Here is a 13,799-nt window from a genome sequence, read left to right on the forward strand (position 1 = left end):
GAAGCCACTGAGCGCCGAGCAGGCAGCGCCAAAACGCGCTGCTGCTGGTTGCCGCTCAATGGCAGAAGAAATCAGCTGCCACCGACCGAGTTAGCAGTGAATAGCAGCGCAGAAAGCTTGCTCCTGCCTGCTGCTCCCCTGGACTACCAGGGATCAAATTTTGGGGAGGCCACTGCCCCTGTGCCCCCCCTGTTCCCCCCCCCCCATTCCGGTGCCTATGTCCTCTTTATCTCAAATACTTAATGTATGATGAAATTATGGTTACATAACCTACAAACCAGCAAATATAGTTTTTATTTGCCTGCCAGGAAGAGACAATTGTGAACGTTTAAGCCATGCCCATAACCATCCCAGTGATTTAGGGATTCTTGCCTCTGACAACAGCCTCGTTTTTGTGTTCTCAGTGCCCTTCTGAATCTGAGTTTAATATAGCACATCAATACTGGATAAATGTCAAGCTGTGTGCTCCAGTATCTTTCTTCTTGTTTATACGTCATCATTACTTGAAACATGCTGTGCAGGATAATTAAGAGTTAGGTCTGGGCATGGTGAAGTGACTCGATGTGCTCCAAGTGATGTGGTAACGGGGATGAGCTTCACTACGCTGCATGTTACTTGCATTTGTACTCTGATGCTACTGTAGAATATTAGTATTTGTAATAATAGTTTCCTTTGGGAAGACTCTATGCATATACTTCATCTGAGGAGCCTGCAGATTTCCAGAGCTGTAAAAGGCAATTATTTCAGACTTTGCAGCCAACAAGAAGGCAAGAGAGTTAACAGATGCTTGGAATCCTACATTGAAGTCTTCTGGACATGAGCTGAAATAAAGCTGAATATGGGAAAAGACAGTTTTGTGAGCTATTTTTCTGGGTAAACATGCAAGCTTTTATCTAGATCGTGAAGAGAGATATTACTGATGGTCAAGACGTGTAGGTGGGCATTGTTTTGCTTCCATTTGAAGAAAAAGTTATTGCACACGGCATCTTACTTGTTTTCCTTCGTGTAGCATCGTGTAACAGACATAAGAGAAGCTCACACTTAAATTTTGTTTCCCCTCCGGTTAGAGGATGTAAATTTAAAAGACATCATCAGCATCTTTTCTCACATCAGGCAGCATTATGGGGTAAAGATATGGAACAATTGCTTATGCCTACTACTTACGGGGAATTTAGGAAACACCTAAAAACATATCTGTTCCTAAAGTACTTAGGCAACTAACCTGCACAATCTCATTCCACAATAACTGATTCCTAGAGCTGTTAACCCTTTCAGGACCATAAGGATCGTAGGCCAATTTTTGTGGTTTTGATGACATTTTTATGGTAAAAAGGGCTTGCAGATGCCAAAAAATTGATTTTTTTTGTGAAATATCATTATTTTTATTTAAAAAAATCACACTTCTGGCTTATGGACAGTGTGGCAAGTGAATCTTCTCGTCAATCTAGCAACGACGCTAATGAATGAATGTCGGAACCAGTTTGTTTACATAAAGGCAGTATCATATGGAATCCGTACATATCAAATTTAGAACTGTAGACTATCCCAATCAAAATTTATAGGATTTTAAAGTTATGGGACAAATATGTCCCTTGGTCCTGAAAGGGTCACTAGCTTTTAACTTTGTTAAATCCACTCAATCTGTAACATCTTTTAATGATTGTAAACCGCATAGAATTTCACGATCCTGCAGTATATAAACTGTTATATTATTATTATTATCATTGTAACCTTCCCTAGTAATGTAGTGTATCTTCCTTCTAAATGCTGTAAAATTTCCCCATGTTGCTACATGGGCCTCTTAACTTGTAAGTCGCCTTGAACCTGAACTAGAAAAGTGCGATTAAGAAATCCTGATTTAGATGTTTATGCTTATGTTTGATTATTAAAGTATGATATCCTGAAAAAGCTTACAACAGTTCTCAGTGGCTAACAATAAAAACATGTATTCGATAAAGGAAAAGAACTCCATAACATATAGGAAAGACCTGTGAAAAGAGAGAGAAAAGATTAAATTAGATTATTATTTACAATTCTTCATATATACCGCAACATATTTGGCATCTATGCAGTCAGGTGCAAATGCAGAAGCATAGCCAGAAACTAATTTTTTGGGGAAGGGTCCTAGGGTGAACTGGTGAGGATGCCCAGTGGCGTAGTGAGGGTGAGAGGCGCCCCTTCCCCACCCTCTTCTCCGTCCCACCCCATCCACTCCTTCCCCGCCCCTTATTGCCCTGCGTGTGCACGCCCCTTCCCCTGTATCTCTTTAATGTTTGTCGCTCGAGCAGCAACCCCAACCTATTGCTCGTGCCAGTGTCGGCTCTTCCTCTGATGTCACTTCCTAGGGGTCCAAGAAGTGACGTCAGAGGAAGAGCCGACGCTGGCACGAGCAGCAGATTGGGTGCCGCTCGTGCCGCGAACATTAAAGAGGTACGAGGGAAGGTAAGGGGCTTGCATGCACAGTAGTGGGGGGCAGGGAAGGAGTGGGTAGGCAGAGAGGAGAACGGGTGCCGGTGCACCCATGGCAGACTACCCTCCCGCCCCACCCAACCTTACTGTGCTACTGAGGATGCTTAAGCTAGAGCTCCTAACAGCGAGTAAGCTGGCTGGGTGCACCAACCTACAACACAGGCACTTCCGCACATGTGTAGTTCAATGCATGAATTGAGCTTATGTGGAAGTACCAACATCAACAGCTGGAGCACCCCACGAAATTCCTGCTGCTCAGGCAGCACAGGTAGGAGCTTGGATAACAAATCTTTCTGGCTACTGGGGCTTGAGCATCCCTGCCAGCCAGGCATCCGGTGCAGTTTTGGAAGGGGTCTGAGCCCTAAGTATGTGTGTGTGTGGGGGGGGGGGGGGGGACGAGGGGAGCAGGCTGCCAAGGTCCTTCCTTGGCTATGCCCTTGGAGTACTTTTAACCTGTCTTCCTCATAGGTAATTTTCTGAGGAATATTACCCAGGCCATTTTCCTTTGAAACTTTGTCATGCATCAATATGTGTTTTGCATCAACACTTTCTAGTCAGTGTTGGCTCATGCTATCCAATGCTGATTTCTGGTTGCAGGCTGTGTTACTGTTATATAACTAGAAATCAAAAGGGGCACAGGAAGCTTGTGTTAGAAGAAGCAGGTGGGAGTGGCCTGCAGCATCACCCAGAGGTGGAATGTGTTAAAGCAGAGCTTCAATCAGAACATTCCATAGTCACCATTATCATTTTGTTCTTCTGTATGCAAGTAACTTTATAAAGGGGGTAATTTTATCACAGGGTAGTGAGGGTGCCTGACTAGGGTTACTAGATGTGTTGATGCAAAAAAGAGGACACATGGCCACGCCCCATCCCTGCCCATTCGACGCCATCCCTGCCTTGTCCCGCCCCCACACAAACCTTGCCTCTTATCCTTTCCTGATCTCGGGGCCGCAACTGGAGGGCCTCCGAGCATGTGTGGATGTGGCGCAATATCTTTACACCCACATGTGCACATACGCTTGACAGCATCGTGTTGCATCTGTGCTTGTCAGTGTCGAAGCCTTCCAAAACCCGGACAAACTGCTGAGTTTTTAAAATCTGTCCGGACACCTGGACAGTCCTCTAAAAAGATGACATGTCCAGGTAAAACTGGACATCTGGTAACCCCCATGTCTGACTATCCCCCTTGATAAAATGTTCTGTAAAGCAGGGGGTGCTCAACTCAGTCCTTGGACACACCTCGCCAGTCAGGTTTTCATGACCCCTGTAATGAATATTTTATGAATGAGAGTGATCTGCCTACAATCTAGGCAGCTGAGGATAATTTATCTTATGCATAGTCATTGATCTAGAGATGGGAATAACTAATGAGATAAATAAATTTGCTGATGACACAAAGTTGTTAAATTGCAAGAGGATTCTGAAAAATTGCAACAGGACCTTTTGAGACTGGAAGACTGGATGTCAAAATGACAGATGACGTTCAATGTGAAAAAGTGCAAAGTGATGTTTGTAGGAAAGAGGAACCATAGCTACATGATGTAGGGTTCCACATTAGGAGTCGCTGCCCAGGAAAAAGATCTAGGTGTCAGCTCAATATGCGGCGGCTAAGAAAGCAAATAGAATGTTCAGAATTATCAGGAAAAGGAATGGAAAATAAGAATGAAAATGTTATAATGGCCTTGTTTCGCTTTATGGTATGACCGTTTCTCAAATACTGTATGCAATTCTGATCACCATATCTTTAAAAAAAAAGTAGCGGAATTAGAAAAGGTACAGACAAGGGTGATGAAAATGATAAAAGGGATGGGATGATTTCCCTATGAGGAAAGGCTAAAGCAGCTTGGGCTCTTCTATGGCAAAATGAAATACATAAAAAAATATTCAGCAGAAGATAGCCGGCTATCTCCCGCTGAATATCGGTACACTACTACTACTATTTATCACTTATATAGCGCTGAAAGGTTACAATCTAACTTGTACAGACAGACATGACATATAGGGTTAAGGATGCAGAACCCAAGGTGAGAGGTATTAGGAGTTGAAAGCAGTCTCGAAGAGGTGAGCTTTTAATTGGGCCTTGAACGCTACAAGCCAAGAGCTATTTCCAGCTGGTAAAAATGGCACAGAATATTGGGCTGTGTGTGGGCATATTTGGGCATATGCCCAATATGTACCTGAAAGTTAATTGCATAATGAGCCAGTTAGTGATAATAATTGGGACTTCGATGAGCGTTTATTGGCGCTAATTAGTTTTAATCAAATTTTACACGAGTCAAAAAAGGGGGCATGGAAATGGGCGCATTAGGGGGGTGTTCCTTGGATTTACATGTGTAGTTATGGACTAAGGGGGATCTATGTCTATTTTTTTTTTTTTTTAATATCCTTATTCATTTTAAAGCTAACAATAAGTGCAACATATTATACAAACATTTTACACTTTAAATAGCACTTAAATTCTTTCAAATTATATTTCATAACAAATACATGTCTCTTCCCCCTCCCCCCCCTTTATACACACAAAATTCTTTGTCTACTTTAGGCACAAGAATTTGGTGCAAATGGTCCCCGGGGCAACAAAAACGTTTTTCTTTAAACCATGCCTAACTTTTAAGCGCCATGTATAGAACAGCACTAAGGAGCTATTTTTTTTTTCAGTGCCATAGGTAGAATTTAGTCCTTTGTGCACATACGAGGCAATCAAAGAAAACACAAAACAGTTTACATTCTCTTCATGGCAAACAGGTCAAATAAGGAATTAGGAAATTTCAGGGCCGCTAACCAATTAAATCGCTTGGTTGGTGCTAGCTGCTAATATTCAGTGGCACTTAACTGGCTAAGTACTGCTGAGTATCACATCATCCCCTTTTATCAATCTGTGCTAGAGGTTTTTAGGGCAGGCTGGCAAGATAAGTGCTCCGACGCTCATAGGAATTCTATGAACGTTGGAGCATTTACTGTACTGGTTCATGCTAAAAACCTTTAGTGTACTTGATAAAAGGGGCCAGTGGCGAGTAAGAGGGGCGGTCAACCCCGGGCGCCATCTTGGTGAGTGCCGGCACCCCTTCTCCTCTCTGCCTCCCTGTTCCTTCCCATTACACCCCCATTGTAAATGCTCTGATGCTCACAGAATTCCTGTGAGCATTGGAGCACTTACCTTGCTGGCCTGCAATGAAATCCTCTAGCGCAGGTTGATAACAGGGTGTGTGTGAGTGGGGGGGGGGGTGGTTATTGTTTTTTTAATCTATTATAAACCACTTCATCTGTTCAACAGTTAAAGCAGTATTGAAATTTAAAAAAAAACATTTCAATTCAAAATTTTTATTGGGAATTTTTGCAATACAAAAATACTTACACAAGAGTACAATCAAAGATGCATAAAGTTAGAAATAACATACAGGAAAAACAACTATAGTGACAGTAATCTCTCTCCATATTTCCAAAACTAAAGAAAAAAGTTAAAAGTTGAAAAGGGGCATCGACTACCGTATTTTCGCGGATATAACGCGCACCTGTGTAAAACGCGCACAGGGGTATAGCGCGCAGAAATCACGATGATATGTACCAAAACTTTTCTATACCGCGCTCAGGCATATAACGCGCATGATGCCCGACGCTCCTTTCGCCCGCCCTGACTTTCCGTGCGCTGTCCCGACTCTCCGTTCACCCCCCCTGACTTCCGTGCACTGTCCCCCCTTGAAGTCCTGTCCCCCCTTGAAGGTCTGTCCCCATCCTGAAAGCCTGATGCCCCCCCCCGACGTCCGATACATCCCCCCCCCGGCAGGACCACTCGCACCCTCACCCCGAAGGACCGCCGACTCCCCAACAATATCGGGCCAGGAGGGAGCCCAAACCCTCCTGGCCACGGCGACCCCCTAACCCCACCCCGCACTACATTACGGGCAGGAGGGATCCCAGGCCCTCCTGCCCTCGACGCAAACCCCCCTCCCCCCCCAACGACCGCCCCCCCCCCAAGAACCTCCGCCCGTCCCCCAGCCGACCCGCGACCCCCCTGGCCGACCCCCACGACCCCCCCACCCCCCTTCCCCGTACCTTTGGAAGTTGGCCGGACAGACGGGAGCCAAACCCGCCTGTCCGGCAGGCAGCCAACGAAGGAATGAGGCCGGATTGGCCCATCCGTCCTAAAGCTCCGCCTACTGGTGGGGCCTAAGGCGCGTGGGCCAATCAGAATAGGCCCTGGAGCCTTAGGTCCCACCTGGGGGCGTGGCCTGAGGCACATGGGCCAAACCCGACCATGTGTCTCAGGCCGCGCCCCCAGGTGGGACCTAAGGCTCCAGGGCCTATTCTGATTGGCCCACGCGCCTTAGGCCCCACCAGTAGGCGGAGCTTTAGGACGGATGGGCCAATCCAGCCTCATTCCTTCGTTGGCTGCCTGCCGGACAGGCGGGTTTGGCTCCCGTCTGTCCGGCCAACTTCCAAAGGTACGGGGAAGGGGGGTGGGGGGGTCGTGGGGGTCGGCCAGGGGGGTCGCGGGTCGGCTGGGGGGGCGGTCGGAGGTTCTTGGGGGGGGGCGGTCGTTGGAGGGAGGGGGGTTTGTGTCGAGGGCAGGAGGGCCTGGGATCCCTCCTGCCCGTAATGTAGTGCGGGGTGGGGGTAGGGGGTCGCCGTGGCCAGGAGGGTTTGGGCTCCCTCCTGGCCCGATATTGTCGGGAAGTCGGCGGTCCTTCGGGGGGTGGGGGGGATGTATCGGACGTCGGGGAGAAGGCCGGGCAAGAGGGCTTGGGCTCCCTCTTGCTCCGATCGTGGATGCGGGTGCGGGTGGGAGCGCGTGCGAGCGGTCGTTCGGGGTGGGGGTGCGAGCGGTCCTGCTGGGGGGGTGAATCGGGCGTCGGGCGGGGTGGGAACTATGTTTAAAAACTTTTCTATACCGCGCTCAGGCATATAACGCGCGAGGGGTATGCGCGGTAGGTACAATCGCGTATAACGCGCGCGTTATATCCGCGAAAATACGGTAATCCAAAATAATTTTTCAAAGTAAAAAGTATGAGTATAATTTCCATTGAAAATTACTATAAATTATGCATGTTTTTGCTGGCTTCTCTATGCAGGCTTCTATACATTGACTAAAAGAGAATAGTGAATATGTATACATTTTTGACCTCTCTCTGTTCTAGGCTGGCTCTGATGGGGAAAGTATTGGGAATTGTCCCTTCTCTCAGCGTCTCTTCATGATCCTCTGGCTCAAAGGGGTTGTGTTCAATGTCACCACTGTAGACCTGAAAAGGTAATCAATTGCCTAATTAATGAAGATATAGCCTTATTAATATACGGTAATTATGATCAGTCTAAATATCAATCGCTGTGCATTAATTTTGAAATGCCCAGGGTACTTCATCAAAGTTGGTAGTATAAATAGCTTTATGAAAGCATAGTACTGGGTGTAATGCCTTAACAGCTACAAAAGATCTGGGCACATATTTTTACATTTTATTCCTTTCTGTACTGAAAAAAAAATTGGGAAAAAGAGCTTTGCATATTCATGAAGTTTTTCTTACGTAGAAAAGTAGCCTAATAAAGCAGTGGGCTGAATATCACAGGGGTCATGGTTCAAATACTACTGTCACTTAACCCTACATTCTCTTAGATGTAACATAGAGGCCAATGAAGAAAGTTATGGTGGGCAGATGTGTGTAGTTATGAACAATCTATGTCCACATTACCGGCTGCATGATGAAGAAAGAGGTTCAGCACCAAAGTTAACTCATGTGATCAATGGTGTAGTGAGGGTGAGAGGCGCCTGGGGTGGTGGCATGGTGGCACCCCACCCCCACTCTTTTCTCCGCCCTCCCACCTCTCTAGACATTCCTTCCTTGCCCCGTACCTCTGTAACATTCCTGACATGAGCAGCAACCCCCAAGCCATTGTCATGCCAGCGTTGGCTCTTCCTCTGATGTGATGTCCAGGAAGTGATTTCAGAGGAAGAGCTAACGCTGGCATGAAAGCAGCTTGGGGGTTGCTGCTTGTGCCAGGAACGTTACAGAGGTACGCGTGGCAGTGTGTGTGTGTGTGTGTGTGTGGGGGGGGGGGGGACGGAGAGAAGGAAGGGTGCCTGTGCCCTCACCAAGATGACCTCCCTTTTCTACTCCATTGATTCCATAAGAGGTGTGTGTACGTGATATGGTGAGACAAAGCATAGCGAGTATAATTCGGCAAAACATAGTATGTCAAACATAATATTACAAAGCATGGTTAATATAGTATGACACAATTTGGCAAAAATGGTAAGGCAAGTATGCATGATGAAATATAACATGGAAGACATGGAATGGAAAACATTGTGTGGCAAACATCGCATGAGAGATCATAGCAAGAGAGACATGCGGCCTCTTTTACAAAGCCACGTTAGCAGCTGCTGTGCGGCAACAGCCCCGAAGCCCTTTAAATCTCTATGGGCTTCAGGGCTGGTAGCGCAGCTTTGTAAAAGAGGCCGATAGTGTGGCAGATTTAGCTGGCTATCTGCTGAATATTGGCTTAGTCTGCCAATAATAAACCGGATATTCAATGCTGGTTGCCGGATATGACGCCGGCATTGACTATCCAGGTTTGCTGCAGACCATGCTAGATTAACAGTGATCTCCCATAGGCTGAATATTAGGGGGATAGACTACAATTGTACAAGATGGTGCTGAGGCTGTAAAATTACTGGGGTGAGTTGTGGCTGGGGGCAGGGGTTATAGACACTCAGAAAACATAGAGCCGGAACAGACGCTAGGCGGTGAGCTCTGTGCTAGCGCTGTTCCACAAGCCCTCTTTCCCTTTACCTGCTCTGTGCGGCTTGTCTGCGTGATTCTTCAGTATCGCAGGCAGTTGCTTGTCTCTGCAAGAGTTTAAGTCTTTTTTTCCCTGCGGGCCTCAAACAGTGCTGCGGGACTAAGCATGGAATGAGTCCCGAATGGGGAAGAGGAAGGGAACTATCCGATCCATTCCTCTGGTAGCAGGGAGTTCCAAGACCTTGGCGCAAACAACGTTGGACGGTGGGTTCTCTCACCAGCTGAAGGAGACGCCCCTGACTCTGGCAGAAACGCTGGCTTCGGCGAACCTTAGCGATGATTGGGTTTCCCTAAGCCCGATGCAGGGGCGAAGTCCTGTCCAATCAGGAAGTAACCCTGCAGAGAGAATGGCTGAACAGCTTACTCTGGAAGGTGGATTGCTGTCTGGCCCTGGAAGAGCAGTGGGAGGAGAAGTAATGGAGGAAGAAGTCCCCACTGGAGCCCAGATATCGGCACTCAAAGCAGAGGCAGGAAAAACTATTGTGAGTAACAACATTCAATTTGGACAATTGACTAAGCCAGCAATAGTGAATTTAGAGGAACTTTGGAGGATATAGAAATCATGGATTCTAACCTCCAGAAGGGGATGATTCAGGTACAGGCGGACTGTATCTCTGTCAGCTCTCAGGTTGGGGCCCATGAGGAAAAGTTAAAAGAACAAGCAGATGAAAACAAAAAATATGAAGAACAGATTACTCAAATAAAGAAGGTAGAAAGGGAGATTATTAAAGAAAGATCTTTTATTTTTTTAAAAACCTTGAATATATGGAAAATAAACAGAGAAGAAATAACAAGACTTTTAAATTTTTCCAAATCTCCAGTATTATCTCCACTTGAGATGGTGTGCAAATATTTGAAATAAATTTTAATGATTCCGCAAGATAACTTGCCGTCTATCACCGCGGCTCAATATTTATCTACAGGGAAAAAACAGGATAGTTCTACTCCTGCTGAAAGGGGAGAAATGGAGAAGGGAGGAATGAATTTAACAGATTTTTTGGAGAAGTCCCTGGAAGTAGTTACGGAAAGGACAACTCTCTTGGTAACGTTTGCCTTGGAGCATGACAGAGACTTTGTATTTAAACTTTACTTCAGACACATGAATGATAAGTTCTTTGGTTCGGCAATCCGGATTTTTCCTGATATTGCTCAAGCGACACAGAAGAGACAGAAAGAATTTCTTCTTTATAAACCCAGAACCTTGGCTCTGGGTGCATCCTTCATTCTGAAATTTCCAGCAAAATGCTGTGTTTCACTACAAAGAAAACATTTTTTATTTTTCAAACCAAAGTAATTGTTGGAATTTATATCAGCTAAGGAAGGGGGGGGGGGGGGAGGAGAGTGGTGATTGGTCCAATAGCTCTACCAGAAGTTTAAGGACTCCTTTTACAAAGATGCGCTAGCTGTTTTAATGCACGCACCGGATTAACTTGTGCTATAGCACGTGCTAGTTGGAAATCTACCACCTGCTCAAAAGGAGGCAGTAGCGGCTAACGAGTGTGGCAATTTAGCATGCGCTATTCCGTGCGTTAAGACCCTAGTGTGGCTTGTAAAAGGAGCCCTAAGTCCAGGCTATTGGGGGGTTTCCATCATTGTCTCCTGAGCTGTTCTTGTAATTAATATGTATATTTTCTTTTATTATTAGTCTAATACTTGGATCCATATTTGTGGACTAAATAATGTATATTATTTCTTTTCCTTACATTACTGTTGTAAGTGATGCTAGGTTTATTAATTTCTTTGGATTAGTGGTGTAAATCTGTATTCAAGTATTGAAGTGCTTGTTTAATAATTTGAAAAATTAAAGAAATAAAGTAATAAATAAAAAGAAAACATAGAGCCTACTTTTATGTGTTATCCCCTGGATTCTATATCTGGTGCCCAAAATTGTGTGCATCAGGCATATTCCATAATTACATGCACAACTTAATTGACAAACAGTTAATTGGCAATAATTAAAATTTATACATGCATCTTGCTAGGTGGGATTCTATAAAGAAGCTAATAGAGCTGACTTCCACAGACTAAATATTAACCAGTATAATTTTAGTACGCAAATAGTGCTTAAATTTAGACACTAAGGGGGAAATTCTACAAACAGCACCTAAACTCTGACCGAAAATTGGGTATACAGTTAGACGTTCTGGCAGCCTAGATGTCCCAGTGGCCAAGACGTCTAAGTAGACGATTTTCAAAAAAATATATATTTGGATGTCCAGAAGTTTGCCATTCGAAAATGGCCATTTCTGTTCATCCAACTTTGGGCATCTAGCTGGAAACGTCCAAGTTGGACTTAGACTTTTTTCCTGAAAATGCTTCTCTATGTTAATTAAGATACACCGTTAAAAATGATTAACCCCCCCCCCCCCCCATTATAATTAAATTGCCTATCAGCACCTAAAAAATCAGTGCCAGAATCACATCTCTGTAGACACTTTAGGTCACCTAACGCCACTGTGGGCATGGTTAATGCCCAAAATGACATTAGGCAGCCTAAAGCACCTATGTAGGCACAATTCACAACAAAGATAGGGGCTGGAAATGTAGACCTGGAAAAACCTGGCCTATACTTCCTGCACCTATCTTTCCCAGAGGCATGATTCTGTATATGATGCTGTCACGTGATTGATGCGATCTGTGGCCGCTTTGTAGGCGGCCACTGATATCGGAGCTGTATAGAGAATCCAGGCCTAAAGTTATATAATAATAGGGCTAATATATTTCAATTATTTATTTATTTATTATTTTGCTTTCTATCCTGTTGTCCCTAAAGAGCCCAGAACAGGTTACAGGTTTAACATACGTGGAGGGGCATAATAAAAAAAAAAGTCTAAGTCCCCATTTGGCCTAAGGCCTTAAAGGTTGAAAGTAGAAGCAGGGAAAATGTCCATTATAAAAAAAAAGTCCAAAAGGAGGTTTTTTTAAAAATAATGGCCTGCCTCTTGTGGGACCGGGATCCTGGCGAGGCCTAGTAACTCCACAGAATCCCAGTCTTGGCTCGAGCGTAACTGTGGTGGGCCACAGCTGGCCTGGTGCCTCCCATAAACTGCACACCACACTGGCCGGGTTTTTGTCCAAATATATCACTTTTATTTATCCACAAGAAAAGTTTCAAACAAAAAGGGTCAAAATTTGGCATTCAAAGTAAAAACCCAAAACATTCCAATTTTCTCTTGTTCTGCTTTCTTTCTCTCATGTGCCAGTTCTTTTCACTGCACCCTCAGTGCTGGCCAATTCAAGTTCACAAATTAAGAACATAAAATACAGTTCATGTTAGGTATTCTTTCCACAAGCAGTGCTAGAACCATACCTGCCTTGGCAATAGTTAGGCTACCCGGTTCTAAGCACTAATTAGGCTTCTGGTAGATTTGAGTGGCAGTTCCCTTTTCCTAGGAGCAGAGGGACTTGTACTCCCACAGGTGTGGCCACTGTTCCACTTATCTAACCCAACAGTAAATTCAGCAGCTTCCAGCCCAGGTTGAAAACAGGATACAAAATCCTTCACAAAACATAAAACTCAAAAAGGAAGAACAAAAAACAAAACCCCTTTTACCAAGGAAAAAGGACATTCAGGTTTTCCTAAACCTATTCCCATTCCATAGGGTGTTCTTCCCCAGACATAGCATTACTCTCTAACCAGTCCATGTCACAAACCTCAGATTGTGTTTCAGGGTTTTGCATTTCCCTATCCTGGTGAGAACTTCTGAAGGCTGGCCAAAAGTTAGCTGCTGTAGCTGGTTTCCTTCTCAGCTTCCCCTGAGCTTCCAGTCCCAGCTGTCCCTCCTCTCTCACTGACGAGGGAGCTTCAGAAAAAGGGAGACTCGGCACATAACCACGCCCCCTCACAGCAGCTTTAGCTAATTCCTTAAAGAGCCCTGTCCTTTCCGTTCCAGCCTGAGCTCTGTGAGCTATTAAAGGGACAGGCTCCCTCTTAACCTTGTGCTCAGGATTTTCCCTAAACTCAGGATATTTCTTCTCCTTAGTCCCTGGCACATTATTAATGCTTCCCTGCTCTTTTCCCTGGGCTTTTCCCCGGGCTTTATTAGGACTAGCCAGATCCCTGTCACATTCCCCCACCCTCAAAATCTTACCCCGGGTAAGAGAAGGATTCTGTGACGATAGTTCCGACAGACGTGACAGAGTGTCTACATTGGTATGCAGCTTCCCTGGCCTGTGAACCACCTGGAATCGGTATCCTTGTAGAGCTAAATACCATCGCGTGAGCCTAATATATTGCGGTGAGACCCTTCTTCTTTCTTCTACCCCTATGGGTCATGGAAATCGGTGGCCCTGTTTGAAAATCATCAGGCCAATTGAGAATAGGGTACTCCGAACTTTCAGCAAAACCCCCTTCTCCTAACTCCTCTGGGTGTTCTAGCCCCTCAATCCTCTCTGTCAGAGCCCCAAGAGAATCTTTTAGTTCCCCTATTTTCATCTTCTCTAGAGTCTCCACCCTGTGAGCTAGAGCCCCCACTCCCGTTTGGATTTTCTCTAGGCCAGCCTGGATTTCCCTCAGCCGGGTATTCTGTTGATCCCTAG

General features: G+C 45.2%; 1 protein-coding gene across 3 annotated transcripts in view; it reads left to right on the plus strand.

Annotated features, from left to right (window-relative positions):
• The window catches only part of CLIC5 (chloride intracellular channel 5), a 264,527-nt gene that overhangs the window by 178,123 nt on the left and 72,605 nt on the right, over positions 1 to 13,799 (plus strand). For all 3 annotated transcript variants that reach the window (XM_033937344.1, XM_033937345.1, XM_033937346.1), the window contains exon 2: positions 7,605 to 7,714. In XM_033937344.1, coding sequence (XP_033793235.1) covers positions 7,605 to 7,714 — 110 coding nt within the window. The remainder of the gene's footprint in view (positions 1 to 7,604; positions 7,715 to 13,799) is intronic.

Source organism: Geotrypetes seraphini, chromosome 3 (assembly GCF_902459505.1).
Source record: "Geotrypetes seraphini chromosome 3, aGeoSer1.1, whole genome shotgun sequence".
Taxonomy (NCBI): domain Eukaryota; kingdom Metazoa; phylum Chordata; class Amphibia; order Gymnophiona; family Dermophiidae; genus Geotrypetes; species Geotrypetes seraphini.